The 24,015-nt window shown below is 36.4% G+C and overlaps 1 protein-coding gene across 1 annotated transcript; it reads right to left on the minus strand.

The window, feature by feature from the left end:
• Nucleotides 1-364: 364 nt before the first annotated feature.
• PTGS2 (prostaglandin-endoperoxide synthase 2) lies at nucleotides 365-7,832 on the minus strand. The gene is made up of 10 exons (XM_037506319.2): nucleotides 7,702-7,832; nucleotides 6,851-6,967; nucleotides 6,589-6,732; nucleotides 5,767-5,910; nucleotides 4,826-5,007; nucleotides 4,120-4,203; nucleotides 3,745-3,991; nucleotides 3,141-3,427; nucleotides 2,571-2,718; nucleotides 365-2,431 (listed from the first exon to the last, which is right to left on the minus strand). Exons 1-10 carry the CDS (start codon nucleotides 7,751-7,753, stop codon nucleotides 2,022-2,024), a joined length of 1,815 nt encoding a protein of 604 aa, XP_037362216.1. The 5' UTR covers nucleotides 7,754-7,832; the 3' UTR covers nucleotides 365-2,021.
• Nucleotides 7,833-24,015: the final 16,183 nt, after the last annotated feature.

Genomic DNA, 24,015 nt, shown 5'->3' on the forward strand with positions numbered 1-24,015 from the left:
ATTTGCCCAAAATAATATATAATCTCTCCTTCTTTGAATTTCCTTTATAATTGTGCACTTACTTCATAATTCTTGCCTAGTTCCCTGGCTTTAGTGTACTTCAATCCCCCTTATAGACTGTGAAAATAAGTTTGTTGCGCTTATTGCACAAATCACGTTTTCCAGTATAGCTTTATAGTTAATAAGTGACTATAGTGACCCTAGCAAGCCTTCATATGACTGAGGGGAGAGCCATTTCATTAAGGGCAGTGTAGTTTTGAATAAATGAGTGACTATAAGACAATTGAAGTATGATCCTTTAGAGAAATCATATCTCATATGACAAAAAATATATTAACAACAGTGAAAATTTATTTTAGAGGAGATTTTGCTTTGATTTTAAATAGTATAAAAATAAAGACATTTGTTCCAACCATTGTATTTTACATAAGTTAATTTAAATACACAATTATGTGAGGCAGCAAAAGATTCACATATACATTCCAAATTCCCAGGTCCAGTAGTAGGATAAATCTAATAACAAATCATTCTTTTTAAATCAATAGTTTTTTTATATAAGTCCTTCTAATACTGTTTCTTTCCTTAATCTTAAAACCTTTTAAACCAAAAAACCTTAAAGAAAAAAATCCCCTGAGTTATTTCTATTCAAAGAAATTTCAATTTCTCCTGTAAGAGACATGCTCTTTCAACCATTGATACAACTGATGCTATCCGTAATTAGCACTTGATTTAAAAATATAAAAATCCAAATGCTTTGCAGAGAATATATCCTCAATGTTATGGTTGAATTAAGTAATAGACCATCCACAGGTCTTTCAAAAATGCGTAAGTGGTCTTATAGTGTTTATGGTGTGTCCCGGACTAGTGGGACACAATGTTCTCTTATGTCCTTTAAAGACATAAATTCTAAAAAAAAAAAAGACATAAATTCTAACTTTCTATATCTCAATATGCCAGAGTTGGATTATTGAACATTTAGTCACTAATCTTTGTCCAATCATTTCTCTTGGAGTTTACATAATTCAGAGTTTATCCCAATGAAGAAAATTCATCGGAATCCCAGAGAAAGTAACATGTCAGAACAAATAATTCTGACATAATGCAAAAAAAAAAAAAAAATGTGATTACTGGCTAAGCCCAGTCTGTAACAATAATGTCCTAATAAATAATCTCAATAAATTAAGTAATATACAGTACCAGAAAAATGTCAGCTGACATTGAGATGTGGAAAAGAAAAAGCAGTATCCTCATGGGGACAATTCATGAATTGTTCAGTTTTGTTTTTCATCAAGAAAGATGTTCACGAGACTAGGAACATCACTGCCTTACTGTCAACCTTTGAAGAGAAGCTAAACAGTAGTCCTGAGCTGAGGTTTTCCTGAACATTTAGAGAAGTTCAGGTAAGAAAATATAGACAGTTATAAAGAAAGAGGAACTCAGATCTTGAATTCTGGAAATAAAAGTAAAAGTATACTGGTCAGAAAAGAGTTTTTCTTCACAAAATGATTGAAAGAAAAAAGTAAAAAGAGCACAATGCAGGTAGTTGTTTCTAATGTATCATGGAAGATACACTGGAATATATCAACAATGTAGAAAGAAACTTGCAGCATTTTGCCATTCTGTAACAGCATTTAAACCATGTAACAGCATTTAAACCATGTAACAGCATTTAAACCATGTAACAGCATTTAAACATTTAAATGTTTTAACAGCATTTAAAACATCCAAACATCTTTGTCGTTGTTCTTATTATACATCACAAAAGTTGAAATTCAAGTAAAAAGATAATCAAACTCACTGGTTTCTCAACCAACTTCTCATTGGTTCATAGAAAAGAACAAAGGCTCTTTTCCTCTAAATTTGAAGAAAATCTGTCTGCAAATAGTGTCACAACGCTCTTTACAAGTATGACTCTTTCCTCCTTAACAGAAGATATTAACATAAGGAGTTTAATATAAATATTAAATAATTAAATCAACAGAAATAGTTCATATAAATAAATAAATATGACCAATAGACTTCTATAGTTCAGTTGAACGTTCTTTTAGTAGTACGGTGGGGTTGATGTCATCTAGTCCAGAGTGAGAAGAACTTGCATTAATGGTGACTGTTTTGGTCAGCTGTGGATCTTGAACACTGAATGAGGTAAAAGGACAGCCCTTCACATTATAGCAGATGAGAGACTGGATTGAGGCAGTGTTGATGATCTTAAAACCTACTTCCCCACCAAAAGTACTAGGCTTCCAGTACTCAGGAGAGCAAATAGGATTACCCATAAGTCCTTTCAAAGAGAATGGTGCTCCAAGTTCTACCATGGTCTCACCAAAGATGGCATCTGGACGTGGCTTTTCTACCAGAAGAGCAGGATACAGTTCCATAGCATCGATATCACCATAGGCTGCTTCTAACTCCGCAGCCATTTCCTTCTCACCTATGAAAGTGACAGAGAGACAACCAGTGTAAAACTTTACAAAGTAAAGAAAGTTTTACCCCTTCATTCAATTGGCTTTCAATTTTCCTGTTATTTCCATTTTACCCTGATTCCCTTAAGTTTAGACACTGATTCTCACCTGTGAGTTCTTCAAAGGATTTGTAGGGCTGTAGCAAAAAGCGCTTGCGATACTCATTAAAAGACTGGTATTTCATCTGTCTGCTCTGGTCAATTGAGGCCTGTGCTACTTTCTGTACTGCAGGTGAAAGATTCCTACCACCAGCAACCTGTGAGAAACAAATTAAATTGTCACACACACACAATCTTCAGGCATCATGACAATTTTATTTTAAAGCATTCAGTGGCTACAACATAGGTAACTGCACCAGTTGAGACTTGCAGAATACTATTCTATCGATAGCTATTCTATATCTATTTTTATAATCTATGACATTTCTAGTCTATAAAATTATAGCAAGTTTAAATATATATATAAATCATTAAGGTATGGCTACATATTGCTATTTGATAACTGCACACAAAGTTAAGACTTTTCAAAAAAATTAGGCTTCTTATTTCAAGAAAAGAACTTCACTAGCAAACATTTTAACAAATCTATTGCCAAGTTTAATAAAAATCATTCTGTGGCAGAATTTCTAGTTACTGACTAGTTTTTTATTTTGTGTAGTTTTTCAATAACAATGCTTACCCTGCCAGCAATTTGCCTGCTGAATGATTCAACAAACTGGGTAAGACCATGTTCTAATAAGATAGAGTTGTTGTAGAGAAACTGTTGATAGTTGTACTCTTTTTCGTCAATTTGAAAGGCGTCAGGCAGAAGGGGATGCCAGTGGTAGAGGGTGTTAAACTCAGCAGCAATGCGGTTTTGGTATTGGAATTGTTGGTTGAAAAGCAGTTCTGGATCAAATTTAAGCTTGAAGTTATAGCCACTCAAGTGTTGGACATAGTCTTCAATCACAATCTTAATAGTTTCACCTATTTGCACAAAGTAAAAGGTTTCAGAACATTAATACTTTCTGATCCCAAATGCCAAGCAATTGAAATGCAACTTTGCAAAATCTGCTGTTCCTTTACTTTGAGTTTTTCCTTTCCAAAATGAAAGGTTACTTATATGGCCTTTATATGGCCGGTCATGCTCAAAGACTCAATTTATATTATGCAATTCTTACTGCTTATTATATACCGCTTAGTATATAAGTATATATTATATACTTAAAATATAGCAAATGTAACAAATTAGCTTTCTATGGGGAAGAGGGTTTGATTGAAATCATTTTCTCTTTTTTGCTTACCTATCAGTATTAGCCTGCTTGTCTGGAATAACTGCTCATCACCCCATTCTGGATGTTCCTTTTTCAGCACATCACATACTCTGTTATGTTCCCGCAGCCAAATGGTGGCATACATCATCAGACCAGGCACCATGCCAAAGACCTCCTGCCCCACAGCAAAGCGGAGATGTTCAGGGACTTGAGGTGGGTAGATCATTGAGACCTGAGTATCTTTGACTGTGGGAGGATACACTTCTCCATCAATTATCTAAAAAATAAGAGCAGTAGTAAACATTACTAAAACAAGAGCCAATTAACAAATTTTAATTAATAATTAAGATTTGAAAATATAGGTAAGTGGTGAGTCATCATTCTCAACGTTCAAATGGAACAAACCTGATATTTCATTTTTCCATCCTTGAAAAGGCGCAGTTTATGCTGTCTATCCAAAGTTTCGCCGTAAACATGACTTAAGTCCACCTAGAAAATTATGGAAAAATTTCAATTTGTTGCTGTTGAAGTTGTTCTTATAGAGTGTCCATAATATAATTTATCCTCAAACAATTTTCAATAAAATATATTAATTAATTAATAGTACATTAATGTTTTTGTCCACTGAAGGTACAAATCTGTCTCTTGTGTATCAAGTTGTTAGTGTTTCATATGGAACATGTAAGAATATCACATGTTTCACTATAATTATATGGGATTTGTTTTAAAAAGCTTCTGAAAATGTATTTTGACATAAAATTCTTATCAATAAATTGAAACTGTCATTGAAATCCAAGAATAATAATGCTGCAAATACCTCCCTTTTTAATGTCTAAAGAAGCATAATTGTATACAAATGTTTTTGCATATACAACTTTCTGCAATGTTAATATTTTAAACTAAAAATATAAGACAAATTACAAATAATAACAACATATGTACACTTGCATGTGTGTGTTTAATTAAGCAGTTAGTTACAATGGAAACTCCATTAAAATTTTTATAGTTTTTTAAAAAGGGTGAATTATTTGTTATGACAAATATGTATTATGTGGCCTTTAATATCAATACTTCATTATGATTTGCCATAATTCCTATTTCACTCTCTTACCCCATGGCCCAGTCCTTTGGTGAAAGCTGGTCCTCGCTTATGATCTGTTTTGAAGAATTGGTGGGTGAAGTGCTGAGCAAAGAATGTAAACATCATATTTGTGCCCTGAGGATCAGGGATGAACTTTCTTCTTAAAAGGAATTTTTCCACAATTTCTTTGGAATCAGGAAGCTTTTTCTTTCCTGAAAAAAAATTAGATAAGAATTGATTGATATAGTCAAGGAAACAGACAGTTACTTAAACAGGACATTTTTCATCTCTAGGAGAGTTACAGTTGTGAACATGATCAGAATATAAAAGAAAACCTAAGATATGGGGAACAAGTTCTTATTGAATAATTTTGTCTATTTTGCTTAACTAGCATTAATTTAATTTTATTGAAAGAATTTGAAAACCTTAAGGTATTAAACCAAAATATTCACTCACTTTCATGGAACTGTTTACGTAGATTCTCACATTCAAAAAAAATTTCCATAAACATTCAGAAGAAAGGAAAAATCTATACTTCTATTAACTAATAAATGATTATTTGTGGTGGTTATTTTCTAGGTCACATAGCAGAGCAAAAATCTGCTACCACAAAATGTCTTTTAGGCAAAAGTCTGATTTCATGAGAGGGATTCTGAAGGAAGGTGGGGGTTCTTTTGAAAAATACATTTATTTGTAAACTTCTCTGCAAGGACCTCTCTCAGGAAGATCGAATCTTATTTCTTTCCAATGGAGAAAGGCAGGACTTAAATCTGCATCTTTGTCTGCTTGCCTTTCTCTTAACTTCCCTAACTGACCTTCCTTTCTCCCTGAAGTTCTTCTGTTTCAGCTAAATGGCATCTCAAGCCACATGGGCTACTCTGTCATGCTGGTCTCATCTATGTATTCAGAAGACCTCTATGTTATCATTAAATACATTTTTTTCCTTTTTTCTCTAAGTGTGTCACACTCACCTTTCACACCCATGGGAGTTGGACAGTCATCAGGTACTGGAGGAAGAGCTCTGGTATAATAGGAGAGGTTAGAAAAGGCCTCCCAGCTTTTGTAGCCGTAGTGCATGTTGTAAGTTGGTGGGCTCTCAACCAAATGTGATCTGGCTGAAATTTTCAAGAAAATAGGAATCGTTTTATTTGTTCTGATGTGCAAAGCAAATCAATATTCATGTTCATTATTATTGAAAAATGTGTAAAGTAGCATCAGAGATTGAATTCTAATCAAGAAACTATTTTTAAACAATTACTTTTAAAGCTGAACTGCCATGTGTATTTTTTAAAATAAGGAAAGTAGGTTATTAAAATCCACCTTGAATAAGGTGCATATATTTTACACAGGATGTTCTGGTCTTGCTATCTTGATTTTTCAAGTACCATCCACTCACTGTACAACAAAGAAGGCTATGATGACACTCATTTCAGAAATAAAGTTATTTTCTTGCTTATCCAAATCCAAATTAACCATTGATTTTAATGGGGGCCATCCTGTAATCCATGGGCATTCAATAAACAACTGTACCACACTTCCTTCACAAACTGGCACAGGCAGTAAAGGTCAGTATACAGGGTTTGTAAGTAGACAGTAAGACGAAACTTAAACTGGATGGGACTGAGATGCAAATATCTTTGACCATTAAGGTAGCAGGTAAATAAAAAGGTATATTTCAAGTCATTTTGGCAAAGCTAGAAATATGTCTTGAATTAGGCTGACCAATCTACAGTAATATAAAATACATTTTTCTTTGAGAAAACTGAAAACCTTAGAAAGAGACTTGTACTCACATGTCAACACATATTTCATAATTGCGTTCCGCAGGAAGGGAATGTTATTGACAATGTTCCAGAAACCCCTGAAGTGGGTAAGTATGTAGTGCACTGTATTTGGAGTAGGTTTCAGCAATAATTTTATTCTTGTCATTAATTCAGCTGCAGTAAGAGAGGAGAAAATGAAGACATGAACGGGATCCATTATAACATATAGATCTATAAAAGGACATCTGCCTACCTCCCCACTCCAAATGAAGGCACCAAAGGATAAACTTACGCGTTGAACAGTTTTCGCCATAAAATCCGGTTCGGGTACAGTCACACTTATACCGGTCAAATCCTATAGTCATACACACACCTCGGTTTTGACATGGGTTGGAACAGCAAGGATTTGCTATAATAAAAGAAATGACAGTAAGTAAATCATTCTTCAGTGTCCTAAAATATTAAATTGTAGACTTACTATGGGTCATCTCTACAATAATAAATTCAAGAAACAAACAGGTAGTCTTGAGAAGATGGTTTTTTAATCTGTCTCACAGAATGGTTGTATAGAAATGCCAACTTCCTATGCTAAACCAGGGAAACAAAATATTCAACCAGGGAAATCACCTCACTGAAAATCTCTTTCCTAACTTTTCAGATACTCGAATTAGCATTTTTTAAAAAGCTCAAATAAGTAGCACTTTCAGAAGTAAAATGCGTGGATCGAGTACATTAATCAAGACTTAGGAAACATTTCAAAGCCCAAACAACTAACTTTTAAAATGTTCTGCTCTCTTTAAAAAATAACCTGGGCTTTCCTTGGGCAGGAAAGCACAACCCAGTGTATTTAAAGCAATGACGCCTGTCCAATAACAGTTGGTGCCATAAACGTCTCAAATGTATTTCTCAGACCCTGTATTAGGTCACCTCGAAAATTCTGCCAGTATTCCTGCTTAGCGGAAAGAAAAGTGAACCCCAGACCGTTAAGTGAATAGTATATGGGAGGCGGCAAAGCTGGGCTCTCCCGCCAGATCTATCGGAATAAGTCTCTGGATCCCGAGCTTGCTCCCAGGGGCAAGAGGACCCAGCGCCAACTCCGCGACAGCGCGTGGAGAGACGTGCCCGCCGGGACGCGGTACCCACCTGCGCTGCTGAGCGCCAGCGCCGCGCAGAGAAGCAGGGAGCGGAAGAGCATCTGGGCGGCCGGCGGCGCGCGCGGGTGGAGCGGAAGGAGGCGCAGAGCCGGGCGAGTTCCTGGAAGTGCTTCTGGCGCGCTCTAGCTACAACCCGATTGACTGGGAGCTTAAGGAGAGAGCCTCCCTTTTATGCTTGAAGTGGCAGCCGCAGGGGAGGGCAGGGAGGGGGCGGGAAGGGGGAGGGAGGAGCAAAGGGAGCCTCGGGAAAGGAAATTCCCTGGGGGGGCTATACCTGCGGGGGTGGGGGGGAAGCAAATTTTGTTTAAAAATGAACACTGAAGTAAAAAATAAAAAAAATTAATTAATAAAAGAATACTTGACGTCAAAACAGACACTTTGCCCTGCATATTGAGATCTATAATATATATTTAAAGTATATAATACATATTTAAATATAAAAAGAATATATAAATATATTAAAAATAAACATATATATATCTTTTACATCATTGTGTTTTCCTCGTGAAATTTCCACTACCAGTTTACCCGTGAACCATCACCATAGTCCTTTGTGTTCCTCTCCCCTTTTTGCTGATATTGTTTTAAGACAATTAAAGTCCAAAAAACTAAAGAAAGGGCTTTTTTACCTCTTGCCTACCCTTACCTACTTCACAAAATATATTTACTACAATTTCTGTCTGTCTCGTTTTCTTCTGCGTGGCCAGGCAAACATTTGTGTGCGAAAGGTGTGATCTTGCTGTTATAGAGCAGCCCCGATATTAAACGGGTTTCCTCACCCGCGCGCTTTAAAGGGACTTATGAACACTCTACTACAGACACACACAAAAGGTTAATAAAAGGTTTATTTACAAGAGAAAAGGAAATAAGGAAAATGTCCAACTCAGGGAGAAAATAGGGAAATAAAGTCTTTAATGCGTCCTACCCGATCCGAAGACCTGGAAACCCAAAGTCACTCTCAGAGATGGGCCGGAGGCTGTGAGCTGGAAGAGAGCCAAAATGGGGATGCCCCAAAGCCCACGTGTCTGCCTTTTATATCCACCTGGCTGCTTAACCCCACCCTCAGGTCCCAGCCACCTTCCCTTTGGTGGTGATTGGCTTTGGAGTTCCCAGTGTCTTTGACTTTGACCTGGGGTGGGGGTGGAGTCCACAAAGCCTATATGGAATTAGCTTTGGGACATCCTTTTCCCCCTAACATTGGGAATTACTTTTCCTTCCTTTAAAGTTCTAAGCCTTCATCCCTTTCTGCTTTGTCCAGGAGGGCATATATACTCCCATTTTGCCTCATTTTCTTTGGAAGCATTCTACCTCTATAGATTCCCCATCAGTAAAATTGTTTGTCTAATGTTGTCTAATGTTGATTAGACATTATCTAATTTGTCAATTTGTCTAATGTTGATTATTTGCCAGCCAATAAGAAGACTCCAGAGGGGGTCACAGGATCAAAGTAATATCATTGCATTGACTTCTTTTTTTTTGCAGTTGAACACTGCTACAACAAGCAAGGCTAACATGCGGGGGCATCTCAGTAAGAAAGAGTTGAGGGTCATATTAAATCACCTTATTGAAACACGGTCATTTAGTATAAATGTTATAGAGCAGCCCCAATCATTTCCCCCTAACATAAAGACTTATGAAATTTCAACTAAGTGCAAAATTTTTAAAACATAAATCTTTTTAATAATTCGATTTTTTTCCATGAATAGGTTGTAGCTACTCCAATTTAAAATCGATATTTAGAACTCCTAATTCAAGCTTGGTTTAGAGGCCATGTAACAATCCATACTCTGAATCTGAGAGTGTTTTAAAATTGTGCATTGTAATTTTGAATTAACTTTGAAGTCATCCTGTTCCTCATTAGCCCCCTTGTCAGGCCTTAATTGTATGACGTATAGAAGTATGTCCTTTTGTTTGTAGATTGACTGAATTGAAGGTGAGGACAAATGGGTCATAGAGAATAATCACATTAAGACTACCTGGAACCTAGGAAAATTAAACTCTGCCTCATAGTAGAAGAACAATACAACAGATCTATTTGGTTAAACTACTTGGTTTAATCTGTATATTCTGTTCCATGTACCTATGATGCTGGGAAAAGAGTTCAAGAAGAAAATATTAATATTTTAATATTTAATCATTAAATTAATTATTAATATTTAATTATTATTTAACTAATAATATTTTAATACAGTTTAGAAAAGTCCAGTTGTGGACTTGAGAAGAAACCATTATGATATTAATTGTTAAATGATTTCACAAGTCTGAGGCAATAAAAATGGAATGAATAGTATATTTTTGGATGCTAGTCATGGAGGGAGGTGACACTGAATGTCTCATACTAAATCTAGATGGCTAAATATGTTTTATGTGCAAAAGCTCTGTGATTATTTTGTCATGATCTATCACACCATAAAAATAAGGTTTTGATTATGTAAAAGCTAATTTCCTCTCATATATATATATTTTGTGTCTCCGTGTCTATTTTAGACAAATATATGTTATCTGTTGCACGGATATTTTTATTGGTATTTTATTGCTCGTTGTAGCAAATACCAATAAAAATATACAGGGAAAATAAGACCATTTAAACTCTTTCAGAGCATTCTGTTGAGTTTTACTGCCCCCTTCTGCCGCTTGAATTGTTAACACTTCTGTTTCTCTAGGATGCTGTGTAGATCCCTAGGCAGAGTCTGTGTCAAGGTGACAGTGCTTTTAAAAGCCCACATATACAGTGTTCACCTGAGATTTAACTTTCATAAATATACTGAAAGGGGACGAAATAGTCATTAGTTGAAGTGATAAGCTATTCACATTAATCAAAAGGAAATGAGCAGATGGTGCCGTTTGGTGCTATTAAGTTTGCAGCCCAACAAAAGAACATGTCACAGAAGAAGAAAAGTTCTTGGAAGGAAAAGCAGAGAGAGGAAAGAGAAAAAGGTGGCTGCCCCTGCTCCTGAGGAGGAGATGTAGACATTTTGGAAGAGTCGAAACATGGAGAAACGTAGTTTCCAGAGGACGGAGAGGGAGGGATGAAAAGGCAGAGCGCAGAGGATTTTTAGGCGTGGAAAACTACTCTGTGTAGTACTATATTAGTACTACATGTTTGTCAGACTCATATAATGTACAACACCAAATGTTAACCCTAAAGAAAACCATGGACTTTGGTTTTATCCCCGTAGATTTATCAGTTGTAGCCACTGCACCACTTTTGGTGGGGGAGGTTGCTGGTGGGGTAGATGATGCTAGTGTGGGGGGAGGGGCTATATGGGCAATCTCTCTACTTTCTGCTCATTTTTTGTTGCAACTTTAAATGGCTCTAAAAGTGAAGTTTATTAAATAAAAAATTATTCTCAGCCCATAAATAAAGGCTTTTGATTTTAGCAGTCTTCTTTTTATTTGTTCACATTATTTTTACCTCTCACAGATGTTTCACTTCCTTTTCAGTGATGTAAGAAAACAACAGTCACGAGACTGTTTTGCTGAAGGCTGTCTTTGCCCACTATTCCCAATCATTGGAAAAATCTTCAAGGCTGACTGCTATACGCTGCATAATGTAGATGCACATTTCTTATCTAAAAATCTTACTCTGCCCTAGGGACAATATTCCCTTGCAAGCATCTGAAGAATTTGTTCCTTCTCTCATTCCTCTCTTGTCCAGAGATAGCATTAATGCCAGGCCTCTCTTTCTCCTTTTCTTGCAACACTCTTAGAGGTTTGCATCTTTTCTATAGTAATTGTGATAGGACCGGAAACTTCAAGAACTTTGGAGTTTCTTGCCTCTAAATCTATACCTCTATCTTATATTCATACCTGAACCTCAAACCCACTTTTCCAGTTTTCACCTGGATCTTATGATATATGCTAAAAGCAGAAGCTATCTTAAAAAAAAATCTTTTCATATTCTCCATAGAAGTTAACAGGCTCAAAATGTACCCAGATTTATTATTTTATTAACATTGTCAGCTTCTCAGGTGCTATATATTTAACTTGTGTATTTTGTTTACTATTTGTCTCAGACCTGTACCATCTGCACAAAATGTGTAAATTCCATGAAGATAAAAGTTTATCTGTAACTCACCAACATAGCCTCAGTCATTACCTTAAATACCCTTACTAAGAGAAGACATTCCTCAGAAACCACAAGTTAATTCTTACTTTCATTCTTTTGCTAATCTGTATTTCTGTATTTTCTAAATGAATGTTCACTTTTATAAAAAAAAATATTTTGATAAAAATCTATTTAAAATGGGGTGGAATGTCAGCTGTGAGAGGTTGTGGGGAAAGGCATAGCCAGGAAGGACATAGCCTTGATTAGATCCTCCTTGTACAGTGATGGAGATACTCCTATTAAGGGAGATTTTCCTTTACACAACTAAATGTGTCTTACAAAGGGCAACTTTCACCCAGTCTTCAAAGCCCCTCCTGTAAAACAATCCTTCTGAAAAAGGAAAAAAAAAATCCTTTTGCCAGAGGCATACTTTGGAGTGGTGGATTTGCTCCTTATAGTCTTTTATATGTGGCAATTTTAATGCAAACTTTTTGAGCTATATAGTAAGAAACTTTGTAGTGAGAAGATGAAGAAAGCTAAGATACAATTTATGTCATAAAATATCCTTCCTTTTTTGTACTGCTTTATAAAAAATACTTTAAACATTATTACCATGAAGTTGTCACTCTTCTCTCAGCCAGTAATTATTTTTTTTAATTTATTTTAGTCTTTTTTTAAAGATTTATTTATTTATACAAGAACTGGGGTACAGGCCAGAGGTGCGGGAGGGTGAGAGACTTCATCGGAGACAGAGTAGGGAACAGAACAGGCAGATTGACTGAAATACACTGCTGAGGGGAGCAGTGGGTGAGTCAGGAGAGGTCTGTTGTGCCATGTGGGTAGTTCCTTGGGTGGAGATTCAACTCATGCTAAAGTGGCTGTTGATAGCTTCATATCTTGAGTCTTAACCCCTTGTGCCAGCAGGGAGGCCCCACAGTTTATTTTTATCTCTCTTATCTTATCTTATCTTACTTGATCAGGGAAACACTGCCAGATATAATCTAACTGAAGTGTTGTTTTATACCATAAAGTATACCCAGCTGCCCTCAGATATATGTCATAGTAGCCTCTGAGACTAACTAGTGCTAAATCTTTGGTAATGTGTTTAATCTCCATGAACCCAAGTTTTCTCATATCTAAAATGTTTTCTAAGGTTTATTTCAGGTTTAAAATTTTCTTTGATGGTCCAATAGAAATCAAATTAAATGAGTACATTGGAAAATGTATGTAAATTAAGAAAAATAATATAAATAGTTCTCCTTTCATAATGTGATATATATATATATTTTATAATAAACAAAAATGGTAAAGTGGCAGGTAAAAAATCAACTTACAGAAATCAGTTATATTTCCATATGCAAACAATAAGCTAGAAGAGAAATCAAGAAAAAATCCCAATCACAATCACAACAAAAGAATTAAATACCTGGGAGTAACCTTAACAAAGGAAACTGTAAGACATTATTAAAAGAAATAGAAGACAAAGAGAAATGGAAATATGTTTCCTGCTTATGGATTGGAAGAATTAACATTGTTAAAATTACCATGTTACCTAAAGCAATATACAGATTACATATTTGATGCAATCCCTATCAAAACTTAAATGGTGCTCTTCAAACTGAAATTCAGATGGAACTAAAAAATGACCCAAATACCAAATGATCCTGAAAAAATGAGGAAGAGTGGTGGTATCATACACCCACACTTCAAACTATACTACAAAACTATAGTTATCAAAACAGCATGGTATTGGGAAAAAACAGACACACAAACTAAAGGAATAGAATCAAAAGTCTAGAAATAGGGCCTCCCCGGTGGTGCAGTGGTTGAGCGCTGGGTTGTGAAGCTGCCTGCAGCCTCTGCAGCGCCGGTTCGATCCCCAGACACAGGGCGAGGGTCCCACAAGGCGCGCAGACCTCTCCTGCCACCCGCTGCTCCCCTCAGCAGTGTACTTCGGTCCTTCTGCCTGCTCTGCTCCCCACTCTGGCTCTGCTGAATTCTCTCACCCTCCCGTGCTTCTGACTGTACCCAGTGCTTGTATAAATAAATAAATAAATCTTTAAAAAAAAAAAGAGTCCAGAAATAAACCTGCACATCTATGGATAGTAAGTCTACTACAAAGGAGTCAAGAGTATATGTGGTGTTGGGAAAACTGTACAGCTACTCATGTACAAGACTGAAACTAGATCACCACCTCATCATACTTTATGTACAGATTAATTCTGAGTGTATTAAAGACATGGATATAAGATATTAAACTATAAAGTACATTGAGAAAAACATGGGCAAAATACCCACAATATTGGCTTCAGTGATGTCTTTGTTGATTCCAATCGTAAGCAAAACAAATGTAAATATAGATAAATGGGACCACATTAAATCTAAAAAGTTTCTGTTCAATGAAAGGAACTATCAGTAAAACAAAATGACAACCTCTTGATTGGGAGAAAAATTTTGCATATCGTACATTTGACAAAGGGCTGATATCCAAGATCTACAAAAAGCTCATGCAAGTCAACAAAAAGAAAACAATAACCCAATCAAAAAATGGGCAGAAAAGCTAAATAGGCACTTTTCAAAAAAAGACATAAAATGACCAACAGACACATGAAAAAGTGCTGTGTGCTCATCATCACTTATCATCAGGGAAATGAGATACCATCTCTCACATCTGTGAGGATGGCCCATGTCGGAAAGATCAGAAACTTGTGTTGGTGAAGCTGTGAAGAAAAAAAGAAACATTGTACACTGCTGGTGGGAATGTAGACAGATCCAGTCTTATTGAAAACAGTGTGGAGGTTTTTCAAAACATTAAAGGTAAATCTTCAATATGATCCAGCAATTCCATTCCTAACTACCCGAAGAATGCAAAAATATTAATTTGAAGGGATATATTCATTGCTCTCCTATATTCATTGTACCCCCATTTACAATGGCCAAGTTATGAAAACAACCTAAGTGTCCAAGAACAGATGAATGGATTAGAAAAATATGGTATATGTACAGAATGGAATACTACTCAGCTATAAAATTAAGATTAAGTCGGCATTTGTAACAACCTGAATGAAACAGGAAGGGATAATGCTAAGCGAAATAAGTCAGAGGAGAAAGAAAAATACCAATGGTTTCATTTATATGTGGAATATGGAGAAACAAAAACAAAGGGCCAGATAAAACCAAACCAATAACAAACCCTAGAAAACTGACTATGGAATTGAAGGTACAAGATGGGGAGGTCAGGAAACGCAGTGGTTGGGTGGCTTAATTCACCATGGTTGAGAGATATGGGTGCCTTTGTGATGGCTTTAGTGTGAGAATATGCATCTGAGGAGGTGTGATTCTATACCTGTGAATATTCTAAACCAACATTGCTTTGATAAAACACAATATGTAAGTAAATAAATTTACAATCTTCCCCAAAATGCTTTATTTTAATGCATTTGTATTTATCAAACTCTTATGGTTTCTGGGTTTTAAAATCTCATGCTTTTATATGAAACTTTCAACTTTAGTTAAATCCTTGATATATTTGGAATGTACCAAGGCCTAAGGAATTACGTAGGAATACAGATTGGGTTGTTGTTTTTTTTTTTTGTTTTTTTTTTCAATCAAATAGCCGAACAGTTGTCAAGACAGAGCCAAATTTTCCATTTACTGGATAGGGTACCATTACAACTATTTCAGAGTGCCTCATTATAAATCAACTCCTCCTGTTGTCTGGGTCTCTTTCTGAATGTCTCTATTGTATTGATCCTTTTATTTATAAATGCCATATTGCTTTAAATATTGCTATGGAATTGAGGCTACAAGAGGGGTATATAATGTATATTATATAACATTTGAATATCTTATAGAACTAGTTCTTTATATGCATATTATTCTCTTCTACATGGACTTTATAGCAGGTTTATTCAATTCCCTCAAAAACATATTTGTATTTTAATTACAATTGTATTGCATTTATAAAATAACTTGAGGAAAATAAGCATCATAACCATAACAGTGAACCTTCCCCCCCGTCAAAAAAAATTCCTGTTACTTATCCAACTTCATTTAATGTTTCTTTGGCTATGGTTTTTATCACATAATTTTTACACATTTAAGTTTATTTCTAAATATTTTTATTGTTGTTGCTATTGCAAATAATTTTTTTTGCTACATTTCCTATCAGGTTGTAAAGATAGTCATTGTAGGAAAATGATTAAAGCTGACATTTGTTTATTAATTTGTGTCTAGTTGGTTTAATTATTTTTTATTTACTATTGAATATCAGTTCTTTTTTTTAGACATCTCTTCTGATACAGTTCATTTTAGAGGCATGCAGTCAGACATTCTGGAATGAGTTATATTTTCTCTTTTATTCTTCAATTCTTATGATTCTTATTCTTATAATTTCTAATTCATTCTCTTTAAAATTTATGGTAGCTAATAGTTAAGGTACTATTTCTGAATTGTTTCTTCTCTTGCTTCTAATATTAGTGAGAGGTAGGGATATACTTGGCCTATTAGACATGATGCAATTTGAATTTGAAAAAAATGTATTATGTTTAAAAAAATCTATCTTTCCAGTTTTATAAATATTTTATGTTAAATCAATAATGGATGTGTAATCTGATCACAATTGTGCTTTTGGCATCAACAGTGATGATTAAATGGCTTATTTTCTTTGCCCTTTAATTACATTAATTATAGCAATATATTTCCTAATACTAAAAATACTACTCTGGGAAAACCCCTGTGAGTCATGATGAATTGTTTTTTTGTTTTTTTTTTTACACCATGCTGGATTTTATTTAATGATTTTTACATTAATTTTGATACTTTTATAGTCACACCTCAGAGATACTGTGAATTCTGTTTCAGACGGCTGTAATAAAACAAATACTGAAATAGGGCCTCCCTAGTGGCGCAAGGGGTTAAGCACTGCACTATGCAGCAATCCACAGCCTCTGCAGCACGAGTTTGATCCCCGGCCAGCCAGGGAGCAACTTACATAGCACAACAGACCTCTCCTGTCTTGCCCGCTGCTCCCCTCAGCAGTGTGTTTCAGCCAGTCTGCCTGTTCTGTTCCCCACTCTGTCTCTGGTGAATCCTCTCACCCCCTGCATCTCTGGCCTGTAGCCCAGCTCTTGTATGCATAAATTTAAAAAAATTCTCTAAAAAAAATACTGCAATAAAGCCAGTCACATGATTTTTCTTGGTTTTCCAGTACATATAAAATTTATGTTGGCATGTAATATTAAGTGTGTAATAATATTATGTCTGCAAAAACAAAGTACATACCTTAATTAAAAATACTTTATTACTGAAGTATACTGTCACCTGAGCCTTCCATGACTCGTAACCTTATTGCAGGTGGAGGGCCTTGGCTCAGTGAGGATGGCTGGTGGCTGAGCAGGGGGTGGTTGATGAAAGCTGGGGTGGCTATGGGAGTTTCTTCAAATGAGACAATAAAGTTTGCCACATTGATTGATCTTCCTTTCGTGAAAGATTTCTCTCAAGTGATGCTGTTTGATGGTATTTTACCTAGTAGAACAGGTCTTTCAAAATGAGACTTAATCCTCTCAAATCCTGCTATTATTTGATCAACACACCTATATAGTATTCTAAATCCTATGTTGTTATTTCAACAGTGTACCCAGCTCCTTCTGAGGGAGGAAATTCCACCTCAAGAAACCACTCCCTTGGCTCATTCATAAAAACCACTTGATCTGTAGGGTAAAGGTTTTCAGGCTTTTCTGCCCTCCCACCATTAGGATGGCCCTGCCTGATGGGATACCTGCAGTTGTTACATTGTTGTAAGCTGTGCTTTTTACTTCTGTGGGCCATGGGAGGAGTATTGATATAGTCACCAAGAGAAGCAGAGGCAGGAGAGAAAAGGGGAGAAAGAAAACACGGAGAAGAGAGAAGCCCAGAGTGAAGACTTGTTGTGCGCTTGGAGGCCTACCGGCGTCCTGGCCCCTTGGCCCCCCATGACCCCTGCCTGCCATGTACCTGGTTGCTGCACTACATGTAAAAGCTCAATAAAAGCCTCAGAAAGCCACCAAGGGCTCCAGGACTCCTCCTTTACCCCGTCTGCTCAGATCATAGAAACCTGCTCATCCTGGCACTACATCATCCATCCAAGTTTTATCATGAGATGAGATGAGCAGCAATTAAGTCACAGCTTCAGGTCCTGTAACAGGGTGGTCCCCAGGAAAGGGGGAGGTTCCAGGTTTCCTGCCCCACCCAAGGGAGGGTGGAGCTGAGCAGAGAGAAGCTGCAGAGGAGACCGAGGAAGGAAGAGCGCAGGATGGAGCCAGAAGAAGACCTGGAGGAGGCACATGGAGCAGAGAGACATGTAAAGAAACTGTGCTTGCCTTTTGGTCGTGGACTGGTTGACACAGATGTGGGTGAGAGACCCGTGGGGAGGTGACAATGGCGGTTTTTGTCTTGATTTTGATTTTGCTCTTTTCCTTCTAGACTTGTCTAGTTGTCTCTGATCCTTTTTTGTGGGTCCCCACTGGAAGATGCTTTAGATCTGTGACAGGCTTTGGGGCCTTTCTCTGGGCCAATCTCATTTGGATGAACTTTTACCCACAAGGGGATGGGTAACTTTGGGTGCTTGATTTAGAAACTATATTCTTTGCCTTTTCTGTATTGTTTCCTAATTGTATTTAAGTTCCTTCCCACTAAAGTCTCATTTGTTTTGTGTTGATGTGGCGGATGGCAGAACCCATTTGGAATAGGCAGGTTTGCAGGGTCTGGGGTGCCCCTCTCCCTGCCCTGTAACAATCCCACTTCTAATTCTGGGCTCACTTGTTAGTTTCATCATGTGTGCAGTCCTCCACTAAAGTCTTCAATCCTCAGCCATGAGGGTCAAAATCAACTTCTTTCAAACTTCTGTTAATGTTGATATGCTTCACACGTGTTTTTCATGGCACCTAGAATAGTAAACTCTTTTCAAAAGGTTTTCAATTTACTTTGCCCAGATCCTTCAGAAGAACAACTTTCTACAGCAGCTCTGACCTTTTAGCTCTGAAATAATAAGTACTGTGAGTTGAAATTACTCTGATCCATGAGCTGCAGAATGAATGTTGTGTTAGCAGGCATGGAAACATTATTTTCTTTGTCCATCTCTCTATACAACCCTCCATCAGAGCTTTTGGGTGACCCGATGTACTGTCCATGATCAGTAATATTTTGAAATGAATCCTTCTTTCTGAACAGATGGTCTCAACAGCAGACTTTAAATATTCGGTAAACCAGGCTTGGAAAGAGATGTGTCATCCTGGCTTTGTTGTTTCATTTATAGAGCATTTGTACATTGAAAATACAAATAAAACATAAAAATTTCATTCCACTAAAGATATATACAAATAAGAAAGAAACTCTCAAAAATTGCAGAATATCAAGAAAATAACAAAAATATTTTGAAAACAAGGAAAAGAAAAAAAATTCAAATAAATTAATCTACACATTCAATCAAAGAAATTAGGAAAAGACTAGTAATAACAAAAATGATGAGAAAAGGGGCCTCCCTGGTTGTGCAGGCGGTTGAGTGCAGTGCTGTGAAGCTGTCAGCAGCCTCTGCAGTACCGGTTCAATCCCTGCCCGCCTCGGAGCAACCCACATGGCAGGGCAGACCTCTCCTGTCTCACCTGCTGCTCCCCGCAGCAGTGTGTTTTGTCAGTCTGCCTGTTCTGTTTCCTGCTCTGTCTCTGGTGAATCCTCTCACCCTCCCACACATCTGGCCTGTACCCTGGTTCTTGTATAAATAAAATAAATATTTAAAAAAAGAAATGATGAGGAAAATAGTGTTAGAAGTCAAAGAGACGTCAGAATACTGCAGAAGAAAAATATTCAGCCTGACAAAGTCACCAACCTGCTGATACTTTGATTTCAAACTTTCAATCTCCAGCATTTTGAAATAATAAATTTCTCTTGCCTAGCCACCTAGTTTGTGGTACTCTGTTATAGCTATTCTCATAAGCACAGAAATGTATGCTAAAGTTTCCTAACCTTGCTATTTAAGTATTCTTCCTTGGATTAAAATTATGCCGATTTTGTGCTATAATTTTCAATGCTGTTTTATTTCATGCATAAAGTTCACAAGTCATGGATCTTCATTTTTACTTGACTTCTATGATAATAATGTTTTCTCCTTTTTTTCTTCATGTTTTTTGTCTTACATCAATAATGTTTGGTATTAATTTCTTGACCAGTACTTCTTTTTTTTATTTTTTTGTCAGATACCTAAATTTGCTTTTTTTTAAATGTTTTTATTTTATTTTATTTTTTATTTTTATTTTTTTAAACAATATTTGCTTCCCCCCACCCCCTCAGATTGAGTCCCCATAGAATTTCCTTCCCCGAGGCATCCGTGCACAATCACCACAGTCCCCTATGCTCCTCCCTCCCTCCCTCTGATCCCTCTCCCAACTCTTCCCCTGCAGGATGTCTCTGATTTATAATTGTCTGTTTTTGCTTTGTTGTGTTTTGCACTTGACCAGTACTTCTTTATATTTGTCTGTCACATGGTTTACTGTTCTTTTATTTTCAGTTTTCCTTGTTTTATCTTGTATGTGCTTTACATATTACAAATAGATGGATTTTCTTTTTTCCATGAGTTCCCTTTGACATTTTACAGTTTGATCATTCTGATATTGTATGCATGTGTTATTAGTACCTGGTGACCACGATTCATCATCTAATTTAAGAAATATATTGTGCAGTGTGGCTTTTATATTCAGTTGGTAGTTTCCAAGATCCAAAAATATGATCCTTTTTTAAAAAAAATTTCACATGTCAAAAAGAGGACTAGAAGGGAGGAAAGCGCAGAACCCTGCTACCCTCCCCCACCCACAAAGTCGGCACTCTCCGACCAACAGAAAGGAGAAAAAAAACAAACTAAAACGACCAACAAGAACAAACTACGCATCAAGAGGGACTATGAGTGGAAAGGAACTATTTCAGCCACCACACCCCGTGAACTGGAGCTGTGGAGAATCCTCCTACCTCATGGAGATTAAAAACCACACTACTGGAAGACCACTGGACTAATGAGGAGATCAAAGAAGAAATTAAAAAATTCTTTGAATTGAATGACAAGGAGGACACCAATATCCTAAATGTATGGGATGCAGCAAAAGCAGTAATAAGAGGAAAACATATAGCAATAGAAGCTCACATCAAGAAACAAGAAAGAACACAAAGAAACAACCTAATCTCGAAGCTCAAAGATCTAGAAAAAGAACAACAAAAAAAAACACAAAACCAGTAGAAGAAAAGAAATAACAAAAACCAAAGCAGAAATAAATGAAATCAAAATTAAAAAAACAATCCAAAAGATCAATGAAACCAAGAGCTGATTCTTCAAAAAAAATCAATAAAATAGACAAACCCCTAGCCAGGCTCACAAAGGAAAAAAGGGAGAAAGCACAAATAAACAGGGTCATAAATGAAAGAGGAGAAATCACAACGGACACAGCAGAAATCAAAAGAATAATCAGTAACTACTATGAACAGTTATATGGAAACAAGTTCAACAATCTAGAGGAGATGGACAAATGCCTACAACTCTACAATCACCCAAAGCTAGATAAAGAAGAAATAGAACACCGAAACAGACCAATTACAAGCAGCGAAATGGTAATCAAAAACCTCCCCAAAAACAAAAGCCCAGGACCTGATGGATTTACAAATGAATTCTACCAAATATTCAGAGACGAATTAGTGCCTATCCTTCACAAACTCTTCCAAAAAATTGAGACGGAAGGGACAATACCAAACACGTTCTATGAAGCAAACATTACACTAATACCAAAACTGAACAAGGACAACACAAAAAAGGAAAACTACAGGCCAATCTCCCTAATGAACACTGATGCAAAAATCCTCAATAAAATTTTAGCTATCAGAATCCAACAATGTATCCATAAGATAATTCACCACGACCAAGTAGGATTCATTCCAGGGACACAAGGATGGTTTAACATCCAAAAATCAATCAACGTTATCCAACACATCAACAAAAAGAAATATAAAAAACATATGATAATATCAATAGATGCTGAGAAAGCTTTCGACAAAATGCAACACCCATTCATGATAAAAGCCCTTGAAATTCTTGGGATACAAGGAACATACCTCAACATCATAAAGGCCATATATGACGAGCCAACAGCCAGTATCATTCTCAATGGTGAAAAGCTGAAAGCATTTCCATTAAGATCTGGAACAAGACAAGGATGTCCGTTCTCACCACTGCTTTTCAATATAATACTGGAAGTCCTAGCCAGAGCAATAAGACAAGAGAAAGACATACAAGGAATCCAAATAGGAAAAGAAGAAGTCAAACTATCACTATTTGCAGATGATATGATAATATACATAGAGAACCCCAAAAACTCCACAGAAAAACTAATTCAACTCATCAATCAGTTCAGTAAAGTGGCAGGATACAAAATCAACACGCAAAAGTCAGTAGCCTTCCTGTACACAAACAATAAATCTGAAGAAGAAGAAATGAAAAAAACCTTCCCTTTTATTATCGAAACAAAAAAAAAATCAAATACTTGGGAATAAATCTAACAAAAGAGGTAAAGTACTTATACAAATAAAACTATAAAACACTGTTAAAAGAAATAGAAGAAGACACAAAAGAAATGGAAAGGCATCCCCTGCTCATGGATTGGGAGAATAAACATTATTAAAATGGCCATCCTATCAAAAGCAATATACAGATTCAATGCTATTCCAATAAAAATTTCAATGTCATTCTTCAAAGAAATAGAACAATTATTGAGGAAATTCATATGGAATCATAAAAAACCCCAAATAGCCAAAGCTCTCCTGAAAAAAAAAGAAGGGAATGGAGGCATCACACTCCCAGACTTCAAACTCTACTACAAAGCCATAATCATCAAAACTGCATGGTATTGGTACAAGAACAGACATACAGACCAATGGAATTGAATAGAAAATCCAGAAATAAACCTACAGATTTATGATCAACTAATCTTTAACAAAGGAGCAAAGACTATGCATTGGAGCAAAGAAAGTTTGTTCAATAAATGGTGCTGGGAAAACTGGGTCGCTACATGCAAAAGAATGAAGCTTGACCACTACCTCACACCATACACAAAAATCAACTCAAAATGGATTAAAGAACTAGACATAAGACCTGAAACCATAAAATACATAGAAGGAAATATAGGCGAAACACTACGTGATATTCACATCAAAGACATCATTACAGACACATCACCCAAAGCAGTGATAGTGAAGGCAAAGATCAACAGCTGGGACTACATCAAATTAAAGAGCTTCTGCACAGCAAAAGAGACAATAACCAAAACAAAGAGAAACCCCACCGACTGGGAGAACATTTTTGCACCCAACACTAATGATAAAGGACTGATCACAAAAATCTGCAAAGAGCTGATGAGACTCAACAACAACAAAGAAAATAATCCTGTCAAAAAATGGGCAGAAGAGCTAAAAAGAAACTTCTCTGAAGAGGAAATGCAAATGGCCAACAGGCATATGAAAAAATGTTCAACATCACTTGTCATCAGGGAAATGCAAATCAAAACTACCATGAGATACCATCTCACACCAGTGATAATGGCACATATTAAAAAAACTAGCAACAACAAATGTTGGTGAGGGTGTGGAGAAAAAGGAACACCCCTGCACTGTTGGTGGGAGTGCAAACTGGTCCAACCACTATGGAGAGCTGTGTGGAGATTTCTGGACCTACTAAACATAGAGCTTCCATATGATCCAGCAATTCCACTCCTAGGTATTTACCCAAAGGACACAGAAACATCAATTCCAAAGAGCACCTGCACCCCTATGTTTTTGGCAGCACTATTTACAATAGCTAAGCTTTGGAAACAGCCCAAATGCCCCAAAATAGATGACTGGATCAAGAAGATGTGGTACATATACACCATGGAATATTACTCAGCATTCAAAAAAGATAAACACATGCAATTTGCAGCAACATGGATGGCGTTGGAAGGGATCATGCTCAGCGAAATAAGCCAGAAAGAAAAAGAAAAATACCGGATGTTCTCATTCATAGCAGGAATCTAGAAAACTTAAATAAGGGACCAGGAAAATGAATAACTTTAAGAAAGTGAAAATCAAAATCAGCAAAAAACTATGAACCAGAGACACTTTTTGGGGGGTGGGGGGCGGGAGGGGAGGGATTGGGGACAGAATGGGGGGATTGCAATTGTATGGGGAATATAAAAATAAAATTTATTA

This window comes from Talpa occidentalis, unplaced genomic scaffold (genome assembly GCF_014898055.3).
Source record: "Talpa occidentalis isolate TD23 unplaced genomic scaffold, MPIMG_talOcc4v2.1 talOcc4.12, whole genome shotgun sequence".
Taxonomy (NCBI): Eukaryota; Metazoa; Chordata; class Mammalia; order Eulipotyphla; family Talpidae; genus Talpa; species Talpa occidentalis.

Bases quoted from the DNA above. Each gene is read 5' to 3' on its own strand.
- PTGS2 (XM_037506319.2), bottom strand. From the start codon at position 7,753: ATGCTCTTCCGCTCCCTGCTTCTCTGCGCGGCGCTGGCGCTCAGCAGC. The intron at 5,008-5,766 runs GTGAGTGTGACA...ATTTTTTTTCAG, and splicing joins AACTCCCATGGGTGTGAAAG to GAAAGAAAAAGCTTCCTGAT. The intron at 3,992-4,119 runs GTTTGTTCCATT...CTTATTTTTTAG, and splicing joins ATGGAAAAATGAAATATCAG to ATAATTGATGGAGAAGTGTA.